Source organism: Toxotes jaculatrix, chromosome 19 (genome assembly GCF_017976425.1).
Source record: "Toxotes jaculatrix isolate fToxJac2 chromosome 19, fToxJac2.pri, whole genome shotgun sequence".
In the NCBI taxonomy this organism is placed as follows: Eukaryota; Metazoa; Chordata; class Actinopteri; family Toxotidae; genus Toxotes; species Toxotes jaculatrix.
The window spans coordinates 308,180-329,788 of record NC_054412.1 but is presented as its reverse complement, the minus strand read 5'-3'; the positions used below and the strand labels follow the sequence as shown (position 1 = coordinate 329,788).

The 21,609-nt window shown below is 48.4% G+C and overlaps 3 protein-coding genes and 2 long non-coding RNA genes across 9 annotated transcripts; 3 read left to right on the top strand and 2 right to left on the bottom strand.

Moving 5' to 3' along the window:
* Positions 1 to 517: 517 nt before the first annotated feature.
* LOC121199793 (serine/threonine-protein kinase PAK 6-like) lies at positions 518 to 9,201 on the bottom strand. Of its 4 annotated transcripts, none has more exons than XM_041064737.1 (10): positions 8,909 to 9,201; positions 5,735 to 5,806; positions 4,807 to 5,616; positions 4,095 to 4,664; positions 3,264 to 3,725; positions 2,902 to 3,035; positions 2,692 to 2,818; positions 2,347 to 2,472; positions 1,945 to 2,079; positions 518 to 1,773 (listed from the first exon to the last, which is right to left on the bottom strand). In XM_041064737.1, exons 3-10 carry the CDS (start codon positions 5,095 to 5,097, stop codon positions 1,606 to 1,608), a joined length of 2,013 nt encoding a protein of 670 aa, XP_040920671.1. In that variant the 5' UTR covers positions 5,098 to 5,616; positions 5,735 to 5,806; positions 8,909 to 9,201; the 3' UTR covers positions 518 to 1,605. The 4 variants fall into 4 exon arrangements, with proteins under 4 accessions (XP_040920671.1, XP_040920673.1, XP_040920672.1 ...); XM_041064739.1 differs by having other exon boundaries at positions 4,807 to 5,058; XM_041064738.1 differs by lacking the exon at positions 5,735 to 5,806 and having other exon boundaries at positions 4,807 to 5,058; positions 8,909 to 9,200.
* Positions 1,698 to 3,441, top strand: LOC121199803. 2 transcript variants are annotated; one of them, XR_005896467.1, is made up of 6 exons: positions 1,698 to 1,849; positions 1,987 to 2,095; positions 2,316 to 2,511; positions 2,704 to 2,879; positions 2,979 to 3,057; positions 3,303 to 3,441. It is a non-coding gene; the product is annotated as an uncharacterized LOC121199803 (long non-coding RNA). The 2 variants fall into 2 exon arrangements; XR_005896468.1 differs by lacking the exon at positions 1,698 to 1,849 and having other exon boundaries at positions 1,958 to 2,095.
* LOC121199805 lies at positions 6,825 to 9,737 on the top strand. The gene is made up of 3 exons (XR_005896470.1): positions 6,825 to 6,914; positions 7,312 to 7,742; positions 9,601 to 9,737. It is a non-coding gene; the product is annotated as an uncharacterized LOC121199805 (long non-coding RNA).
* A 565-nt stretch (positions 9,738 to 10,302) lies between these two features.
* bub1ba (BUB1 mitotic checkpoint serine/threonine kinase Ba) lies at positions 10,303 to 14,805 on the bottom strand. Its single transcript, XM_041064741.1, has 14 exons — positions 14,333 to 14,805; positions 13,888 to 13,942; positions 13,524 to 13,663; positions 13,340 to 13,434; positions 13,075 to 13,184; positions 12,909 to 12,988; positions 12,518 to 12,733; positions 12,111 to 12,248; positions 11,805 to 11,899; positions 11,377 to 11,532; positions 11,046 to 11,173; positions 10,803 to 10,956; positions 10,592 to 10,707; positions 10,303 to 10,443 (listed from the first exon to the last, which is right to left on the bottom strand). Exons 2-14 carry the CDS (start codon positions 13,932 to 13,934, stop codon positions 10,329 to 10,331), a joined length of 1,590 nt encoding a protein of 529 aa, XP_040920675.1. The 5' UTR covers positions 13,935 to 13,942; positions 14,333 to 14,805; the 3' UTR covers positions 10,303 to 10,328.
* A 79-nt stretch (positions 14,806 to 14,884) lies between these two features.
* Positions 14,885 to 20,027, top strand: LOC121199796 (kunitz-type protease inhibitor 1-like). Its single transcript, XM_041064742.1, has 10 exons — positions 14,885 to 15,695; positions 16,207 to 16,358; positions 16,652 to 16,793; positions 17,853 to 18,023; positions 18,104 to 18,139; positions 18,246 to 18,374; positions 18,499 to 18,549; positions 18,636 to 18,806; positions 19,039 to 19,107; positions 19,319 to 20,027. Exons 1-10 carry the CDS (start codon positions 15,263 to 15,265, stop codon positions 19,498 to 19,500), a joined length of 1,536 nt encoding a protein of 511 aa, XP_040920676.1. The 5' UTR covers positions 14,885 to 15,262; the 3' UTR covers positions 19,501 to 20,027.
* Positions 20,028 to 21,609: the final 1,582 nt, after the last annotated feature.

The window sequence follows — 21,609 nt, the reverse complement described above, 5'->3', positions numbered from 1 at the left end:
CCATTAAAGGCTCTAATGTTCAGACACTTGCACAAATTACGTATTTAAAATAAATTACTTCTGTAAAGAATCTAAACTTTAACTTTATCTTTCAAAGATGTGCAAGTTTTTAAAAGTGAAAAACGTTTGTAGCCAAACAAAAAGGAAATAATTTATACAAACAGTTTTCTCTTTAATTCTAGTAAATGTGTTTAAAACCAGCAGTTCATTCTCTTGTTTCTGGGCCTGTAACATGAGCAGATTTTAACTGTAAAACACGTAAAGGGTGTGTGTGCTCACACACACAGTCATTAAAATAACTGATATATAATAATAACTAATATATAACTGCTGATTATCTTCATGTTGTCGCTGAGCTACAGACAAACTGACAGAAGCTACAGACAGAATCTGATCCTGCCCACAGCTGAGGTGAGAAGGATTTAATGAAACAATGAATAACTAAAGTTGAACTGATGTAGAGCAGTAAAGAAAGAAATCTGACAGAGGAGACATGAGGAGACATAAACATCCAATAGATTTTAAAATACCATCCGTTTATTAACATTTTATAAACAAATCTCAAATGAAAACATGTAACTAATGTGCAAAGTCACACAGAAACTGTGCAAGTTCTCAAAATAAATCCACAAAAGCCAAAGAGCTTTTCATCACTGATCATCATCACAGGAGCAAATTATTAATACTCCCATTAAAGAACTAAAAGCATGCGAACATTATTATTACTATTGCTTCCTGAAATTTTATAGACAAAATAAATAATCAAGTAATTTCAATAATTATTTTCAGTGGGATGTGTTTCATTTACAAAGAGGTCAACACAAAGCAGAACTAAATAAAAAAAAAACTGATCTACTCTCCTCGTTGGTTTATGTTTGCCACTGATTGTTGTGTTAAAGGCTTGAAATTGTTTTAAATTCAAATTTAAATTATCATTGTTACTGACTGAAATGTTCTTTTTCATTAATTTCTGTGGTTTTGGATGTGAAATTCTGTTTCTGCACAGAAACGTGAGGAAAGCTGAAATGTTAAAAAACATCCTCCGTTCTAGAGTTAAACATGACAGAACAGCAGGTTAAAGGTCACCAGGGAGCAGCATACAGACGTACAGGTAACAGGTAAAAACTTTGTTTCATCTTGTTGAGTTAAAATTTCTGTTCACCGACAGGAAATGACAAACAAAACTGTCAAAATAAGATCCATGTAGTATTAAACATTTTTCAGCATGTGGGTGAACATTATAAGATAATTTCCTCCTCTCAGGTGACAGGTGTGTTTTCAGGTGACGTCAACTGCTCACAACCTGAAGTGACCCTGTGACCCTTAGTGTTCAGGCTGTTGGCGTGCTGCTGTCTTCAGGATGATTTCACTCACCTGATGAGGCTTTGACAGGCAGCATGGGTGGGAGGTGCTTACAGCAACACTGGTATGTGATTGGCTGCTGAAGTCAGTAGCCTTCTTTGCAGCCAATGAGAAAGTGAGCTGATGGTTCTCTGGTCATAGAAACCAAAGCAATCCATGCACAGTTGCTGGAGTCACCACAGCCTGAGAGCTCTCAGGTGGTCTCAGGTGAGTCTCATGTGTCTCAGGTATACTTTCACATGTTCAGCAGAGCGACATGCGTTTGCGGTGCTGCTCCACCAGTGGTACAAGGCAGCAAGGTGATCCGGCCTGCAGCAGGAACGGGTGCTCCAGCAGGTCGCCGGCGCTGCTGCGCTGCAGCGTGTCACGAGTCAACATGCAGCCCAGGAAGTCTTTCAACACCGGAGACACCTGAACACAGGAGGGTACGACATCATCCGTGTGACACCGACTTCTGCCGGGCTGAAAAGGATCACTGTGCTAACTGGTAGGAAAGGGTGGTCCTCATAATGCATGTTCTGCTCTGGTGTCCTCACCTTGTGTGCGTGTGTGCGTCTGTGCGTGTGTGTGTGTCTCACTGACCTTGTGGATGTTCTTCACGCTTGGTGCTGCTTCGTCTCTCAGCTTCTTCATGGCAGTGATTGGTGTGTCGCTGAAATATGGCGGCTCACCATCCACCATCTCCACCACCATGATGCCCACAGACCAGATGTCCACCTGAAGGACACAAGAGGTCAGAGGTCACACGTGACTGTGGATCAGACCACAGCTGACACAGAATGTCTTAGCACATCCAGTTACATCATATATTTTGTAGGTTATAGGTTTTGATTTGCAGACCAACAAATCTTAGAGTCAGTTCTGGTTCAGGTTTTCCTTGAACCATCCCCTGGTTAAGCTGCTACAGGTTCAGACTGGCGAGGGACTCAGGCTGTGTGTGTGTGTGTTTTCAGGATCAGGACCTGGATGTGTCCTTGTTGTTACCTCAGTACCATATGGTGTTTTGGAGATCACCTCAGGAGCCATCCAGTACGGCGTCCCAACCAGAGACTTCCTCTTTGGGACATCTTTACTGACCTGAGCGCAGAAACCAAAGTCTGACAGTTTTATCTGCAGCAGGACGGAAGAAGCAGAAAAGGAGGGATTCAGGTGTTTGTTGTTTACAGTTGTTGATGAGTTCATGCATGATTTCGTTTGTATTGACACGATCAGCTGGCACAGAGATCTTCCACAGAGAGTTACTGTTTGTTACTGTCTGCTGTTTCAGTTCATGTAGTTTAGCACTGTCACTGGATGAGAAGAGATGAGATGTCTGTGTGTGTGTGTTACCCTCCCATCCAGTGTCAGCAAGATGGAGTCACTCTTTATGTCTCTGTGAATGACGCCCTGAGAGTGAAGGTAGGACAGCGCCTGCAGGACGCCTTCACACACCGTCGCCATCTGTTCCTCATTCAACCTGAGACACGCAGAAACACCATGAAACCACAAAGACCTGAGAAAATCTACCAGACAAACAGGTGTGTTTGATTTTCTACTCACCTGGTTTCACTGACAATGTGTGTGAGAGCGCCGCCCTGCAGGTACTCCATGATTACCCAGAGTTCCTCCTCCACCAGAGCACTGCGGTACATCTCCACCACGTTCTGGTGCTGGTAGTCCCGCATGATCACCACCTGAGACCAAACACAGGGACAGGTGAGGCGATGATGTCACACTGCAGCAGGTAGCAGGTGTTACCCGCTCCTCAGTCTGTTTGATGTTTTTCACTGATAAAGTAAAAAATGTAATGATACAATTAAATGATTAAACTGATAATTAATTGTTGGTGATTAATCATTTTTAGTGGCTGCTTCGCTGACCCACCTGAACAGGTGTGTTTGAATGCAGCCCCGCCCCCGTACCTCATTAAAGAGCAGCTCTCTGCGCTGCTGTTTTCTCAGGTCCATCATTTTCACAGCCACCTGTCGCCCACTGTGCCTTTCTCGGGCGATGCAGACCACACCTGTGGACCCCTCCCCGATCTTCACAAAGTTCTCCAGAGTCATCCTCGGGTCACCCGGGTCCACCACCATCTGCAGCGCTGCCTTAAACTGCTCATGGGTCACCTTCTGAGGACCTCCGTCAGGCACTGCCTGCTGGGTGGAGGAGGGGCCGAGCCTGGCAGGGGGGCAGCCTGGGGATCCAGTGGGGGAGGGGTGCAGCTGGGAGGGTTCATCCTGGTTCAGGGGGGTCGTTGTTTTTGGAATAATGCTGAAGCTGGAGAAGGGGCGGAGCGAGCGTTGAGGTAAACCTCTACCTGTGATGAGGGGACTGCTGGTGCTGTTGGGGGGAGGCAGCAGGAGGTGGGAGGAGGGGGAAGTCAGCTGGGGGACAGGTGGAGGACAGAAGAACTGATAACTACTACAGGAAAGACATTAGTCAATTTACTGATAAAATACTGATCTGTCTTTGTGTTTGGCTGATGTGTGATCTGATCGTTACCTTCAGTTATGTGAGTTAAGTGAAATCTGTTGTCTTTTTGGTTGGTCAGTCAGTAAAGCTACACTGGACTACTTTCTTTAGAGCCAGGTTAACAGTTCCCCCGTGTCGTGTCTTTATGCTAAGCTAAGCTAAGCTAAGCAGCTACTGGCTGTAGCTTCATATTTACTGCACAGATGTGAGAGAGGTGTCAACCTGAACATTTCAAAATATCTCACTTAACATGCACCTGGTCCTTTAAAGACTTGTCTTACCTTGAGGTCATAGGAGGAGTGCGGCCTTCTGGGAGTTCCTTTGGAGGAGGACAGTAGGTCCGGCAGGTGATTGACAGCTGGTTTCAGTCTAAGGTGAGCTCTGCTGTTGGCCTCCACGGTCTGCGGGTTGTAGTGACACGAAATGGACCTCTGTCTTAGCCCCGCCCCCTCACTGTGGGCATACCATCCACCTATCTCACCTGTCCCACCTGGTGTCCCAGGTGTGGGGGGCATGGTCTCAGACCCCACCTGGCAGGTGGACTGGGCTCTCTGCAGAGCTCCGTTCAGTTTGGGACTGCCAGTCTCAGTGTGGACCTGTTGGATCCGGTCCTGCCAGAAGGTGGAGCTCCCGTCACGCTTCCCACCAACTCCAAGGCGATTGAGCTCTTCGTACTGGTACGACTCATCCTCCACCAGTTCTCCCAGTCGGCCCAGTGACCGGGCTCGTTTCCGTGCTGACGGGCTGCTGCGACGCAGAGAGTTGGAGCTGGACACGGAGAGACGGCTCATCTCAGAGATCACGTGACTGATGTAGTCGCCATGACCGATAAAACTGCCACGAACAATTGTCTGCAGGAGAGATTCGTATTTTTAGTTAGATTCAAAAACAGTGAATAATCAGCAGGTAATGACGGCGCCTGCTGTGGCGTCTGCGTCTTCCCTGGGACAAGAACCAGAATCATTGTCTAAACCTTTCATCTGGACCCCTGACCTTCTTGGGTCCGAGCTCGACGTCAGTGATCCTGGACGGGTCCACCAGGGGGCGTGGCCTCCTCAGTGTGTCGATGATGCTCTGCCACTGTGGCGGCAGACCCACATAATGTCCTGTGGTGGTGTCGAATGATGTGTGGACACGGTGCTGGAAGTCCCGTGGCGCCGAGATCTCCGGCCTGTGCTTTTTCTTCCTGCGACGGAACATCGCCGCAGCAGCGCGGTGGCGGCAGGGGAGCTGCAGCAGTGAGACCTGAGGGAAACAACCACACCACTGGTTGGATTGAGACATGACGGAGGATCAAATCTCACACATACAAACATGAAGGTACACTCTAACACACACACTCACACAGGTGGGCTCACACAGTTAAAACACACACACCATAAACACACTGAAAACCATAACACACACACACACACTCTGGGTGTCGGTAAAGTTATGGCTTCTCTTCCTGTTCAGGTGGTTTACCTGAACAGAGTCACATGACCTCCTCCTCCTTCCTCCTCAAGTCAAACACAAACCGACCAAACAGCCCAGGTGAGACCTCACCTGTCTGCAGGCACAAACACAGCAGCTGCTCTGCTGCTTCATCACACAGAGAAAGTTAAAGCTCCAGGAAAGCTTTTCAGCCACTGGGGGGCAGCACACAGTGTGAAGATGATGAAGAACAACAGGAGACAAAACTGATTCATCTCAGGCTCAGACTCAGATCGGGTTCCATTCATCAGCCAATCAGACGAGTCCTCGGCTCGTTAGCATCATCAGTCGCTCAGCTTCTTACTCACCAAGTCAAAGATGACGACGAAGCTTCAGATCCAGTTATAAATCATGAAAACAAAACAAAATATTTCTGTTTTTATTCTTTCTCCACGTTTCACTCTGGTTTTCAGTGAATGATCCACACTGAGCTCGGCCTCTCTCTCACCTGTGTGTGAGTCGGTGTCTCTTCACCTCAGGTAAACCAGGTGACGTCCTGTTCGGTTCACATCAGCTCGGTCTGGAAACACATGGAGATGATGAGGCAGAGTCTCCTCCTCCTGTTTGCTAAGTGGGAGGGGTGGAGGACATGGAGGATCTGATCCGGTCAGTGGGAGGAGGACGAGGAGTCAGCTGATCTTCATCTCCTCAGACTCTGGATCAGCAGCTGATTTAACCCTGAGTGTGATTATTGTTTAACTTTGAACAGGAAGTCGAGCTTCACACACGAAAAGCACACGTCATTTCCACATATGAAGCAGTTTGTAAAAGCAGACCTCAGATCAGCGCTCAGTGTGAGTGACGCTCTGCTTCCTTTCACCTTTAGTTTCCCTGTTTTTCAGTTGATCTCTGTGAACTAAACTATCACTAACCATCAGCGCTGCTGCGGGTCAGCGGTCACGTGACCTGACGTGGTCGTAATACATGAAATAATATGTTATATTCTAAATAGAATAATAGAATAGGTGACACTGTCGAACAGGTGATTACAGGTGAATCCATGAGTGTGTCAGAGGTTTGACACAGAACCAGGTCCTTCATTCTGCAGCTGTGAAGATTCATCTGATCACCTGCCAGCTGCTGAGGAGCAGGTGGTGTCTCAGCCAATCAACGAGCAGCAGGTCAGAGCGAGCGGTGCGTTTACTGACAGATAAGAAGGAGGCGATAAACCAGTGGGAGGAGCCGCCGCTGTAAGCTAGTTCAGCTCATCTGTTCATCTCAGAGGAGCTCAGGTAACAACAACTGTCCCTTTAAGTTTCACCAGGTACGTTGTGTACATCAGAAACACACACACACACACACACACACACTGAGATAATGGAGGGACTGGCAGCCTGTAGGTTGGGTGTATAAGTTGCTATATGGGAACAACAGACTTCAGGTTTCAGTTTCCATCAGGAACAAAATCTGATCCCAGTCAGACTCCCAGTCTCCAAACTGGGAGAGAACCACTGAATAACTGGGGCACTGACACATGAAACTGCTCAGTAAGTCAGAGGTTTCACATCATGATGCTTCTCACACGTTTCACATCTCTGTGCTTCTTCCTGTCTCTGCAGGAGTCTGGTCCCTCGGTTTGACTCCAGAGACCCACGGTGGACTGCTGTGGACCGCTGTGGACAGCTGTGGTATGACTGGCACACACTGATAAATGCACTTTTTTTGGATTTTTTATTATTATTATTATTATTGTTGTTGTTGTCTGTGAATGTTCTCATTCATCCAGGTCATTGTAATCTCTTTCTCAAATTGAATCAAAGGCAAGTGGACTTATATTTGTCCAGTACAAGGATACAAAGTACAGTTATACAAATATAAGTCCAGTTGCCTTCAATTCAATTTGAGAAAGAGATTATTGTTGTTGTTGTTGTTATTATTATTATTAAGTAGTATTTGAATTTATGAAGTGATCACAAAGTTAAATAGATGCACAAATAACACACAGCTGTGTGTGTGTGTGTGTGTGTGTGTGTGTGTGTGTGTGTGTGTGTGTGTGTGTGTGTGTGTGTGTGTGTGTGTGTGCAGTCAGGGTGTGACTGACATACCAGAGGAATCAAACCGACACACTACATGACCAGACAGCTCCACCGCGGCTCCTCAGTGTGAATATAAATCACCAGCTGTCCGACTGGAACCGACCAAACCTCAGCAACAGACTCAGAGTGATTCACCCAAACCTGCTGCAGCCTGGATCCAGCTCTCAGCGTTAACATCTGTGTGGAGCAGCTCAGCGTCGGTGGAGCTGGACTCCACCTTCACAAACCAAACTGTCCAACTATAAAGTGGTTTTGGTCCACAGACCAGTTGGTGGACCAGCAGTTCTGCCACATCCCAGAGGTGGTCTGCTGGTTCCAGGTCTGCAGACTGGGGAGGCCACTGGCATGTTCATGAAACCAGTTTGTGACCTGGAGCCGCATCCTGCTGGAAGGAGGGAGGCTGGGTCCCAGGGGTCAAAGGTAAATCACACAGCAGACTCACAATCACACTCACCGCTGACTCACTTCACTGTGGCTCAACACGGCAACAGCAACATCGCACAGAGACCCGCAGCAGTTCTCAGATCAGTTACACTTTACACCAAACCCTCCATTCATAAAGATCAGCTTACTGCACAACACACACACACACACACACACACACACACACACACACACACACAATGCCTGAACAACACGGGTTCTTTACGTTCTTCAGGCCTAGTTTGATCTCTGTTACAGAACCTGTTGAAGTGTCCTTGAGCAAGGCATCAGTTCCACACAGAACCAAACCAACAGCTCTGCTCAGTTCTCACCTGTTCTCCAAACAGAGACAAAAAATGAGACTGTGCACTGGACTGTAACTGTGAGGACATAAACACTGTCCTGTGTCCTAAACTTAACAACTTCATAATGTGGAACCGAGTCTGGTTCTGTAGAGAACTTAGACCTTCAAATGGTTCTGTTGTAGCACAGTACTAAAGAGATTTCATTTGTTGTTCCTTAAAGATCCATAAGAGTTCTATGTAGAACCATTCTGAGTCTGGGAGAACCGGACTGTGTCCTTAACAATGTTCTGCTAATTCAAGAACCATTTTCTGATACAGCTTCAAACAGGGGCGGACAGTTTGTCCACTTTCTTTATCAAAGGTCCAGAAATGTTCTTTGAGGAACCGTTTGGATGTGTTTCTATAAAAGTACTAACAGGGTTCCTTGAAGTGACGTATACTCTCTTTGGTACCTTGTTACCTGTTGAATCAGACTCATTGTGTATTTAAAGTGTTCCTAACAGGTCCACAAAGGTTCTATATGGAACATTTTAAACCTTGTGCACTGTTTAGAAATATTTAGAACAAACCTTAACAATCACTCTGAGTACTCAGGAGAACGAGTGCAGTGGACAGTTTCATAACTACTGAGACTACAGAACTTCTGGGCTCTCTGTGGTAAACTTGAGAACCTGATGAACTGGGTTCCAACGGAGCACAAATACAGAACATTTATTCTGAAAGTCAGATTGCTGATTCTGCCTTGAAAGGTTCTCCAAAGCTCAGGGAAGGTTCTACATGGAACCGTTAGGGTCTGGTTCTGAGAAGCACACGGTTACAGGTTATTCTCATAATGTAGAAAAATGCTGACACACTCACCTGGCCGGCAGAGTCCAGGTGACTTTGTTCTGGCCGGTTCCTGCTGTTGTTCTCAGACACTGACTCTCTCTCTGCCGTTCTTTCTCCTCCCCCTCTTCACCTCCTCTCTCCTCCCTCCCCCACTGCACTCGTCCCTGTCTCACCTTGTTTTAGGTATGAAGGAAAGAATGTGAAGGGGGCGGAGTTTAGTTTGACTGACAGTTCTCTATTTTTCCAGATTTGAATTCAAAAAAGCTTTATTGACATGTTCAGTTCAGTATCACAGCAACAGGAGGACACTGCTGATAAATCAGCACATTCTGAATGAGGTTTGGTGTGAGAGTGGGGGGGGGGGGGTGGGGGGGTCAGAGGTTACCTACTGATTACACAGTATAAACAGGAGTTTAGTCTACATACAGTTAATAGAACAGAACTTTTGGTGTCCACTTCAGGAACTGCTGTACCTGAAGTGGACACCGACGGTGAAGTGAAGGATCTGTCCCTGGACTCGGCCTAAAGACAACAAACACACAACTCTGCCTAAAATACTGGCGAGGAAACAAAGAGAAAAAGTAAAGGTGTGCTTTCCCTCCCTCCCTCCCTCCCCCTCTCTCTCCCTTCCTCCCTCCCCCTCTCTCTCCCTCCCTCCCTCCCTCCCCCTCTCTCTCCCTCCCTCCCTCCCTCCCCCTCTCTCTCCCTCCCTCCCTCTGCAGGCTGCAGCATGCCTCGCTCTCCCCTCAGGCAGAGGAAGACTCCACAAACAGTCTGACTCCATTGGCTTTAAACTTCAGTCACAGTGAAACAGGTTTTAACCAAAGTGTGAGTTTAATGTGAGGAACCTGCACAAACTCTGCTCCAACCTTGTTTCCATAGAAACGCACTGGAATGCAACAGGAATGTGAAGCGAGTCCCTGTGATCTATTTTACATGTTAAACCTGGTTTAATTGGGAATTGAATGATATGACGTGTAATGTTGAACAGAGGGTTGAATGAATTTCCATCACGGCTCTGGAGCGATGGTCCCGGAGTTTCCACTTACTGCAGCAGACGAGAAAAACCTTTCAAACCTTCGGGAATTAAATCTGGACTTTGTCTATTTTAAAACCTTTCACTTCGCTCTTGATGCGTGTGCAGGTTCTGCTGCACCTGAACATCCTACACGCACCAGCCCACGCTGACAGCAGCTGATTTGATCAGTGTTCACCAACATTTGAGAAGGATCATGTCTTTGTCTGCAGTCAGAGCGCCCTCTGCTGGCTAGAGTCCAGAACTTCATTTAAACTTTATAGTTTGTGTGGAAATTTAAATTTCTGTTTTCAGACTTTGCTTTAAATAACAAACATTTCCAATTTCACGTTTCATGATATCTGTTTGTCACATTAAAAATGTACTTTATTTACTGAACTGGATATAAAAGCAGATATCTGAAGAGATGATGTTTCACAGCTGCTGCTTCAGCTGCTGCTTCAGCTCTGACAGGACGGACAGTGACGAGCGGCCGCCGGCGTTCAGCAGCGACCGGAAGAACCTCCTCCACATCTTGGAAAACATGTCGCTGCAGAGAGAGAACAGTTTGATACTAACTACCAATAAGGATAATAATAATAACACTGATGAAATAAAACAGAAATAAAGATTAAACATAGAAAACACAGAATGCATTAAACTGTCGTTCTATGTAACAGGTTAACTGCTGCGTGTACCAGGCTTCGTCTCCGCTGAACTGCTCTGCCGTCCAGCCGGCGTCGTCTTTCACCAGGACCATCCTGCTGTTCGTCAAGAGGAGATGGACAGTTTCAGCCACACCCACCAGGTCCACCTGACAGGAATGGAGAGGGGGCGGGGTTAGTATCTACCAATCCCAGTGAACGAGGCAGGCGTCTGCACAGTGGACAGGTGTACTGGACGTGGTACCAGTTGTGGTGGGGCAGTTGGCTCCAGGAGCCCCAGGCTGATGTAAGTCTGAGCTGAAGGGAGCTGCTGGACCGAGGTGACGTCCTGCTGGATGTCCAGGTCCACGGAGGAAGACCAGTCCACAAGGAAGACCGAGTCAGGACTCATGAAACCTCTGGACCAATAACAACCAACACAGTAAATAAACAGTTTGAGAGTCACATGACCCCCCCCCCCCCCCCCCCCCCCCAGGTGCTGACCTACCTGTGAGAACAGGTGAGAATGCTCGGCTGCAGCGCTGCATGCAGCAGCCTGCAGGAGTGCAGCTGCAACACCAGCTGCAGCAGACAGACGGCTTTATGATGGACGGCATCGTCGCACTCTGTCAGCTCCTGACACACACACACGCACACACACGCACAGAGCAGGTGAGAACGTGCACAGTCAGCGTGTTCTTAGCTCAGTCGCCGTGTTTCCCTGAGCTCTGCACCTGCTGGAACCCGACCCTGAATCTGATGCGGTCAGTGTGTTCAGGTATCACAGCTGCAGGTGAGTGCTGGATCAGGCCGTACGTCATAAACAGGAAGTGACTCACGGTGAACATGTGATCAGGTGGACTCGTGTAGACGGTGATGCAGCCGTCCAGGAACAGGAAACAGCTGATCAGAGGAAGACTGTCGGAGGCCGAGGCCAAGCTGCTCCTCAGACGATTAAACTGATGGAAATCCCAGGGAACACAGCAGCTGTCCACCTGCAGCAGGTAACACAGGAAGCCAGGTGTGTCAGTGTGTGTGTGTGTGTGTGTGTGTGTGTGTGTGTGTGTGTGTGTTTACTTCATTTGTTCCGTTGGTTCTTTATAAAAATGTAAAAACCAAAGTGTTGGCAGAACGCTGAACGCTCTGCTGACGTGTTAAAGACGTGTGTGTAACGTGACATCAGCTGTTTCCTGAGCAGGGGCCTGACGACACCATGGAAACCAGCATCAGCAGACAGGAGGAAACATCAGGTCATCAGCTGGTTCACCTTGATGAGGACGCAGTCGTCCCTCTGAGCTCCTTTATAGATGGAGAAACTTCCTCCGTCCACAACTCTGGAGTAGATGTGATACACCTCGCCCCCTGGTGGACACAGCACAGATTTAACCAATAATCAGCATCTGTCATTTAAAGTTCGTGAGGAAAAGTCTTTAAACTCTGAAAGGTTCATCCTCTGAGGAGCAGCACTATCCACAAGTTACTGTGGACAGCGCGAGAACAGCGAGGTGATCCTGTTTGACCTGTCAGGACCTGCAGGTTCCCTGAGGAACATCACAGGTTCCACAGGTCGTACCCAGCTGCAGACAGCTGCACACAGCAGGGAGGGGCCGGGACTCGGCGTGAAAACCAGGAGAGGAAGTGACATCACCGAGGTACAACAGCCGCTGCCGAACGGCCGGGTCACAGGGATCCGCAGCGCCCCCAGCTGGTCCTGAAACACATCACCGTAAGTGATCAGAGGACGGAGACGAGCTGCAGGTCACCTGATCTACACCATGTGACCTGATGTGGTTTGTGTTTCTCAGCTGTGAACTTTGTTTATATAAACACACAAGAAACAAAAATCAGTCGGTCACAGGATGAATCAGGGACAGGTCTGCTGTCCACAGCGTCTCCAGGATTCAGTGAAGTGAATGTCTTCAAGTCGTGGGTGAGTCACTGTCTCATGTTTCAATTCATTCATTCATTCAGACCATTTACCAGCTAATGCAGCCTGCTCCGTCTCCGTCTCTGTCTCCTCCTGGTCCTGGTCTTCTTCCAGTGGACCTCCCAGTGAGGTCAGGGAGTTGGCCTCCACACTGGTCTCCTGTATGGGACTCAGCTTGGTTGTGGTTTTGGAGACCAGTTTCTGAGGGACAGAGGTGGGACGGGAGTCCACCAGAGTCTGGAGATCTTCAGCTGTCTCTCCAGGACAATCTGGACACAAGGACATGAAGACACAAGAACAGTGATAAGCTTAAACACACAGACACACGGGGTTAGTGGACGGTCTGCTGATCTGATCTGATCTGCCTGTGTAAAGTCACAGTCACTGCTAATGTGTGTGAGGCCGCACCTCCAGAGACTCACCTGGTGGAGGGCAGAGACTCACCTGGTGGAGGAAACTGGATCTTCAGACACAGCCCTCTCTCATCAGGACGGAGGAAAACATCATCCAGCAGCTCAGAGTTTCTGTTGGATGAGAAACATCCTCGCTTGATAAGTCTGGTCACAGCTGTCTCACGTCCACACGTCAGTGTGTAAGGCGTGTTTATTACCCAGCAGGCCATGCAGCAGCAGACTGGGACTCATCATATATCTGGAAGGAGCTGGCAGCTGGAGGTCTACCTGAGTCTGTGGTTGGAGGGCTGAGGGCTTCATGGACCACCTGCAGTCAGAGTGATGCCAGCTGTTGGTCATGTGACATCAGGACGACTTTTTACCTGGTTAGCTCTTTGGTTGGCGGCGGCGGCGGCAGCAGCGGCGGCATCAGACCGAGCGTCGTGCTGGATTATCCCAGCAGACGTAGCGTCGTTAGCTCACCTGCTGTTGTGAAGCTCTGAGGAGTAAAAGTCTCGTCTTCTCCTCCAGCTCCTGACTCAGCTGCTCCTTCACCTCCTTCAGATGCCTCAGTTTCTCTGCAGGAAACATCAGAGAACTAAAGGTAAACTGAACAAAACAACACTTTACTGTCATCAGTCTTCTGTCCTCGGGTCAGTGAACGCACCGTCCAGCTCCCTCTGTCTCCGCTGGTTGAACCTCTCGGCTCGGAGCTCCTCGAAGCTGAACTCCTCTCCTCCTCTCATCAGCAGCTCTGTGCAGTACTCGCGCCTCTGATTGGCCCCACCCTCGTTCTGATAGGCCGACCTGCAGCCAATCAGGAGACACAGGGAGGAGTCCATTTTCCAGAATGTTTACAGTCAGACTGAATAAGGTGTCAGACTTAGTGCAGATGATTGTGTTAAACTCAGCAGCGACAGAGCGACACGTTGCAGCTGCTGTGGGTCATAACATCACAACACAACATGTTTTGTCCTCTCTGGGCTTCTGTAGAGCGCAGCTCCAATTCAGCTGGTTGAACAAACACTTACTGAGAGCACACAGACGAGCCCACGCGCATCACCTGCTCCTCTGCCATGGCTGCACCTGGATGTGACGGAGCAATCAGAGCTTCACTGGTTAATAGCAAACATGTAGAAATGTGTGTCTGCGGCAAAGTGACGTTCAAATCTGACGCTTCGTCAGCGGCTTTTTAAGCCGAGGCTTAAACTTAGTTCCGACCTACAGAATAAACCGTGGACAGAGGTCACCGGTCCCACCGGCTGGACACAGAATCACAGTCTTTCATATAAAGTCTCAGAAAGACTTTTATGTGGAACACACCTCTGCCGGCGAGCAGGTTTAGGCTAAACTGACAGAATTCTGAATGGAGTTTGGTGCGGACTGACAGTTAGCTGAGGAGTTAGCTGAGGAGAATGTTAGCATATGAACCGGTTCACGAACAGACGATCTGATAAACGAAAAGTCTCGTTTTACCTTAAACTTCGCAAAAGTTTACGAATCAAAACAATGTTCAAATATTCAATTCAGCCGCTGCGGTCGCACTTCCTGCGGCGGCTCCGATTGGACGATTTAACCAAAACGTCAAGACGTAATTTCCGCTCTGACGTAATTCCACCGCCCCCCGCTGGTCGGAGTGTGACACTGGCAGTGTCCTGAGTCTGTCACTGGTACAGTTTGATCAGTAAATCACACACACCTTATTTTACACACTGTTCGTATTAATATTTCATCATCAAACCAAAACAACGTGTTTGTCTGTAAATCACTTTCATAAATCAGCTGATGTCACGTGATGTGGAAATCTGTGATTTCAGCAACAATCTGAAAAAAAAATCTAATTAATCTAATTTATTTATTCTGTTCCTGACAAAGAGAAACACAACACAGGCTGGGGCGCTGTCAGAGCATCCTGTCACACCGTGCTCATTTCTGATTTTAAATGTGTGTTGTTGTTGTTGTTGACGTTGTTGATGATGTTGTTGTTGTTGTTGTACAAAGAGCATGCAGAGCCATGGCGCCGGGGCAGAGCAGCGGGGCAGGACTGCAGACGAACCGGACCCTGAGGAAAATCCGTTTTTTGTTTGGTTTGTTTTTCTTTTCATGTTTTCCACCTCAAACTGTCACGCGCTGACTCAGAACGACTTCCTGTGAACCTGACGAGTCTGTGCCGCCACACCTGAGTGGAGGAGGAGCGTCGGGTTTCGCTTCCTGTTTGTGAGCAGGTGAGACACACCTGAGCAGGTGAGCGGACAGAGGTGCGGACACAGGCGGTTTAAACGGAGCAGTTTCTCAGTTTAACGTGTAAATTCACGGCTGAGGTGAAACACACCTGAGACTGTCAGGGCGGAGCGGCGAGACGCGTCACGAGGCGGTAAACTCTCTTCTTCCTGCAACATTCACAAAATGCCTCCATCCTCCTCTTCCTCCCTCCGGCCGCCTCTCCTCCTCCTCCTCTTCTTCCTCCTGCCGCTGCTGCGGCGCGGCGGAGCGGAAGAAGACTCGAACTGCAGCGGCACTTTCCGCTCCGGTCAGGACGACTTCGTGCTGGACACGGAGGACGCGGTGAAGGAGGGAGCGTGTCTGCTGGACACCGCGCACGTGCAGTCCCCGGAGTCATGCGAGCGCTTGTGCTGCGGGGACCCGCGATGCAACCTGGCGCTGCTGGGGCCGCGCGGCCCTGAAGCGCCTGCGGCACAGGAGGACAAGCGCAGCTGCGTCCTGTTCAGCTGTATCTACAGAAACCGCTTCGTGTGCAGGTTCGTGAACCAGGCCGGATACCTGACCTACATCAGAGAAGCCGTGTTCCGGAAACACCTGGCGGGACCGCAGGAACCAGGTGAGTCCGCACTTGGATGAGTAAGGTGATCAGTCCATCAAACAGTCCCGCTAATCAGTACTGCAGGATTATTGATTTATCTGATCAATATGGTTTCATTTCAGGGTGTCTATAGACATGATGGGCTGGAAAAAAGTAATACGAAACCTCCATTGGAAAAGAACAGATTCTTTAAGGATCTTGTTTGACACGCGTCTCGTTTATTGATCCTCTGATTATTTCCTATCACTTTCATATTTTAACCACAGACTGTGGTTGTGAGTGGTCACTGGTTCATTCCTGCCAAAGTCTGACTGCAAACCAAACCAAGGGTCCACCGTTTTTTCCAGAGCTTTCAATCACAGCTCTTGGTCTTCACCAGAGAATGGAGGTGCTCAGATGCCATGGAGATGGTTCACTTTCAGTTCAGCAGTTTCTGAATAGATGTTCCCACTGAGTCATCGATATTACACCTGTGCGAGCAACAGGTTGACCGGGATGTGATCGATTGATTTGATAACCCTGTCTCCAGGTGAGCCCATCGCCAACGCGGGTCGTGATGTCATCATTCAGCCCGGAGAGACGGTGACCCTGAACGGCACTGAGAGCCTGGCACTGGGCGACGCCAAGATCACCGACTACAGCTGGAGCCTGCAGAGCGGAGACCCCGGCGTCAGAATGGAGGTAAAACCTGTCGCACGGGTGGGGCTTAGCACAGGTAGAGATGACCAATGGGATGTGAGCTGGAGAGAAACAGGGAATCTAACAATGCAAACCTTCATCGTTCAGTTCATGGCACCAAACTCCGCTCAGAGCTTTTACAAGTTTTGGTCTGCCGCTTTGTGTCTGTACAGGTAGGGGCTCAGGTGGATTGGTCATGTGCTCAGTTTTGTCCTCTGAAGTTGTTTCTGCAGAACGTTCTGCTTCCTCGGGTGATCAGCTTTTAAATTAAGGTATTTTTGAATGTGGTTCTGCAGAAGACGGATTTTCCTGACCAGGTGCAGCTCTCCAACCTGCAGACGGGTTCGTACGTTTTCCAGCTGACCGTCACCGACTCCAATAACCAATCAGATGACGCCAAGGTCACCGTCCTCGTCCTCAGCCCGGAGCTGTCCAGCTGTGAGTGCTTATGGGAAATGTAGTACACTGATGTTTTGTTGGAATCAATATGTGATCAATACAGATGGAGCTGCTTGAACACAACCAGCCAAAAGTATGTGGACAGCTCTGTACAAAGCTCCAGAAACAAGTTACTGAAAATCCAGTTCATCAGAAATGTTTGTTTGTTGTTTTTGTTCTGCAGACTGAGACCAGCTGACTCAGGTTGTATTGATCAGTTAAACTCTGCTTCATTGAATATTTATTGATCAGTTGAACTGTTCAGTGAAGTGAATCAGTGTTTGTGTTTTCACACTGAGGAGCCACACCCCGACTCAAACTGGTCAGACTGGAATACCTGCCCCACACACACACATTTTCTCATCTTGACTTTTGTGTTGACTTCTTTCATTAGATCAGATGAGACGTGTCACATGACTGATTGATTGATTGTGTATTGATCGCAGCACTGATCAGTGTCAGTGTCAGCAGGCTGTGATCTGAGCTCAGGTTGTAAAACTGTTGAATAACAGGTAAAGCTCCAGTACTATGTTACCACGGTAACCGGAGTGTCGACACAATGGCACTCCCTTTAATCTGCCCCACACACACACACACACACACCCTGTTCTGTGGGTTAATGTTTCATCATCAGGTTTCTGTACCAACACTGTCACAGTGTCACACGCTGTTTTTGCAGTTATGAAGCAGAAATGATGAAACGATGGAACAGAGATTTTATCAGTGGATTCAGTTCAGTAACTTTTCCAGTGTGAACACACTGAACCTGAGCCCGTCACTGTGAGGAGGAGTTGGATCTCAGTACGTTTGCTCTGTTCAGTTTGGAAGGTTTTTATATTTTTAAACTTCATTTTTAAGCATCTGCTTCAGCTGCTTCAGCTGCAACAATGGAACAGAAACCGGAGTCGTGCTGCACAAACACGTTTCTCTGTGGTTCTTTGGTCTTTGGTCAGAAACACGTGTTGTGTTTTCCATGAATGAAGATGATGAAGCTGTCGAACTTTCTGAAAATCCTGATGTCGCCCTGTTTCTGCCTGTTTCTGCCTGTTTCTGCCTCAGCGTACTGTTTGGTTCCCGTGAAGGTCGGTCCGTGTCGCGGCGCGTTTCCTCGCTGGCATTACAACGCTGCGACGGGCAGCTGCGATCACTTTGTGTTCGGAGGCTGTAAACCCAACAACAACAACTACCTGACCAAAGACGAGTGTTTGTCTGCCTGCAGAGGAGTCACAGGTAAGTAACACACCTGAGAGCACACACACACACACACACACACTACACAGACTGATGATGCATGTTTTTGTTTTCCACAGCGACAGCAGAGAGGGGCACCACTCTGCCCGCTGGAGGTAAGTCCCATAATGCACCTCTTCATATCAGCTCCACAACATGTTTAGGATGTGATGGATAAACGTGTGTGTGTGTGTGTGTGTGTGTGCGCGCGGGCATATTCAGAGGTGTGTGGGTCAGCTTGTCGTCCTGATCAGCTGATCTGTGGCAGCGGCTGCTGCCTGGACAGGAATCTGGAGTGTGACGGTGTGAAACACTGCAGCGACGGATCAGACGAGGAGCACTGCAGCAGACGTAACACACACACACACACACACACAAACCTCGCTTTGGTCCTCACAGTGATAGACAAACAAGACTAAGCCCACACACATAGTGTACCTCCTGTGGTGATCTTCTTCCTCCTCCTCTTCCTCAGTGAACCAGACCTTCAGTCGCCTGCTGAGCATCGACGTCAACCTGAAAAAAGGTCAGTTTCTCTGTCTCTGTCTCTCTGAGAAACACCTGCTAATTAGCCCTTGAAGCTAACGTGCAACATGCTAACCTCCACCCCAGCTCCGTGCACTGACCCACCCCGCACTGGTCCATGTCGGGCTAGTCACACCCGCTGGTACTACGACCCTCTGAACAGGAAGTGCCACCGCTTCACCTATGGTGGCTGTGACGGAAACGAAAACAACTTCGAGGAGGAAGACAAGTGCAGCGCTTCGTGTGACGGAGTGACTGGTACGGGAAACGAAAACATTCTGCGTGAGCTCATGTAGAAGTCACGTGGTTGTCCTTATGCTTCATACAGTCCCACACAGTTCTGTTCTGTCTCATATAAAATCACACATTAACATGAAGAACATCGAGTTTTATTATTATTATTTTATGATTTGGAGCAGCGAGCTTCTGTAATGTCCCTGTGTCCTGACGTGTCTTCCTGTTTGTCCTTACTCTCACTCTGTCTCTGCAGAGCGTAACGTCTTTTCCAGAGGGTTGTTCGACCGTTTTGAGAAGGAGGAACAGGAAGGCGACGACTCAGGTGAGAAAACCTTCACAGCTGACACTGAACTTCCACCGGAGACCGTCCCCCAAGTTTGAGGACGGTCAGATGAGCAGTTGTCCACAAAATCAAAGGACAGGCAAACGGAGATTTCTCCATATATCAGTAGGATTGGAAGGTATCTGATGTTTTACTGTGCAGGTAAAGGTGTAGCAGCTGACAGGAAGTGACCTCACTGTCTCCTCCTCAGGCTCCATAACGCTGGCTGTGATCCTGTCGGTGGCCATCTTGGCTCTGCTGGCCATCCTAACCTACTGCTTTCTGAGGGCCAGGAAGGAGCGCTCCCATAGGCCTGTCTCCACAAGCCCCGCCCACGTGGCACTGTCAGAGCAGGACACGCTCGTTTACAACAGCACCACCAAACCTGTATGATGTCATCACCTCACCTGTGTGACATCATCACTTATATCAGCCCCACCAAACCTGTCGCTGTGATGACTACAGGTCTGTCTACGGTCTTCACCTGTGTCACCATGGTGACCACAGGCCTGTGTAAGACTGTCACTGCTGTCGCCACGGAGACCGTCTCCAGCTTCTCAGGTTCTGTTTCTCTCTGATTCATTCAAATGTTGTTTATTGTTGTTGTTTTTTATTAATCGCTTCAGTATTGTGGAAGTTTAGCCCCTCCCCCCAGAAGCACCTGCAGCAGGTGTGTGTCACACTGATCGACATCAGTTCTGATCCCAGTGAAAGCCGGACTGGACCTGTTGATGTTCAGCCTTTGTTTCTGCTCTCAGGTGTTTGAATGGGTCTGATTTCACTGTGGGTTTTATTTAGATTGAAAATGAAAAACATGTAAATATGAAGTTATTTTTCAAAACTCTCAGACGGTTAATGATCTGTTCTCCTCACGTTTTAATGTTTTTAATATTTAATTTGTCAATAAAACCTTGTGAGGACATGAAGAAACAGACTTTTTCTTTTTCAGAGCAGAAACATCAAACATCATCTGAGCGTTTCTTTTTGTTTTTGTCGGCGCGTCGAAGCTGAAACAGTAAATTTCAGACCAGAGAGAAAATCTCCACGACGACAGCTTCGCTCCAGTTTCAGTTCTGGGCTGGATTTAGTTGCACGGACTGTTTCAGTAACACTGAAGCTGGAGCAGCTTTCGATCGGAGCCTCTGCAGGTGAACATGAACAGACAGGTTTGTATGAAACAGTGAGCTGCTGTGTGTGTGTGTGTGCTCTGACAGGCTGAAACTCGTCTCCTCTCCCGTGGTCTCGTGCTCACACTGGCTTTCTGTTGTGTAACTGCGTCTGTCCCTGTAAACACATCGCAGCCATCATGAAGCTGCTGATTCAGTCTCTGTTCATCGTGTGTTTCTTGCGCTTTGAGTTCTGTGGTCGTGAAGTTTGACTCCACTCCGTCCTCACAAACGTCCCACAGATTCTCTACCTGCCAGACTCTGCACAGACATGTTACACGGGCGAAAGCCTGTGAAGCAGAAAGAGTCAGAAACACAGAGTCACATTTCTGAAGCTCCGTCAGTCCGGCTCCTTCCACACCCTCCAGCACAAAGCACAGACGATGCAGCTCAGATTCCCACATCTGGGGAATCCGCAGCGCTCAGGGGCCGAGCCCGACCCTGGGTGGTGTCTCCCCAGCCAGGTGAGTATACGTGAGAGAGGGAGACAGGCGGAGAGACAGATGGACAGACAGGATGGACAGACAGACTCAGATGTCTGATTCTGATTCTCAGGTTTAAACACACAGAGGTCATGTGATCTTTGAGCTCAGACTGTACACTGATCCCGGATCTGGATCTGCCTGATGCAGATCACAGCCCCAGGGCCATCTATCAGGAGATCAGATCAATCAGAAGCATTGATCAGGTCTCCTCTTTCATCCAGATCCGACTTCTCTGCTCAAGTCGCGCTTCACTTCACTGCTGGTTGAATTCAATTCAATTCAATTCAATTTTATTTATATAGCGCCTTCCACAATCAAAATTGTCTCAAAGCGCTTTACAGAGACCCAGAGCCTGACCCCAGAGCAAGCACTTAAGGCGACAGTGGCAAGGAAAACTCCCTTTTAACAGGAAGAAACCTTGAGCAGAACCTGGCTCAGATGGGGGACCCTCCTGCCGATGGCCGGGCTGGGTGAAAGGAGGAAAAGGAGGAAGATAGGACAGCTAGGAATGGAGGAGAGGGGGAGAAAGACATGCAGCATAATACAGACAATGTGGGTCAGTATTTACATTACAGTTAGTGAACAGTTATTGGATAATGTGTGCTCAGCAGATTAGAATTATGAAACAGAGCACGGAGGCAAAAAGCTGTCATGACTGGTAATTATTTACATTACAGTTTGCAAAGAATATTAATCCAATATTTATCTGTAGCAGAACGGAACATTAAACATGTTAGAAATAGATCATTGTAAACAATAAACAGCAGCAGGTGGGTGGAGCCAGGACCACAGGACATGCAGCTCCGGAGCCAGAGACACCTGCAGAAAGGTACAGAGAAAGAGAGACCAGA

Coding starts and splice junctions, on each gene's coding strand:
- LOC121199793 (XM_041064737.1), bottom strand. CDS start 5,097: ATGTCTCAATCCAACCAGTGGTGTGGTTGTTTCCCTCAGGTCTCACTG. Junction 3,726..4,094: donor ACTCCTCCTATGACCTCAAG/GTAAGACAAGTC, acceptor CCTGTCCCCCAG/CTGACTTCCCCCTCCTCCCA. Junction 3,036..3,263: donor GAGAGCTGCTCTTTAATGAG/GTACGGGGGCGG, acceptor GTTTGGTCTCAG/GTGGTGATCATGCGGGACTA.
- bub1ba (XM_041064741.1), bottom strand. CDS start 13,934: ATGGCAGAGGAGCAGGTGATGCGCGTGGGCTCGTCTGTGTGCTCTCA. Junction 13,664..13,887: donor GGCTCGTCTGTGTGCTCTCA/GTAAGTGTTTGT, acceptor GATTGGCTGCAG/GTCGGCCTATCAGAACGAGG. Junction 11,174..11,376: donor CACCTGATCACATGTTCACC/GTGAGTCACTTC, acceptor TGTGTGTGTCAG/GAGCTGACAGAGTGCGACGA.
- LOC121199796 (XM_041064742.1), top strand. CDS start 15,263: ATGCCTCCATCCTCCTCTTCCTCCCTCCGGCCGCCTCTCCTCCTCCTC. Junction 18,140..18,245: donor CACCACTCTGCCCGCTGGAG/GTAAGTCCCATA, acceptor GGGCATATTCAG/AGGTGTGTGGGTCAGCTTGT. Junction 18,375..18,498: donor CGAGGAGCACTGCAGCAGAC/GTAACACACACA, acceptor CCTCTTCCTCAG/TGAACCAGACCTTCAGTCGC.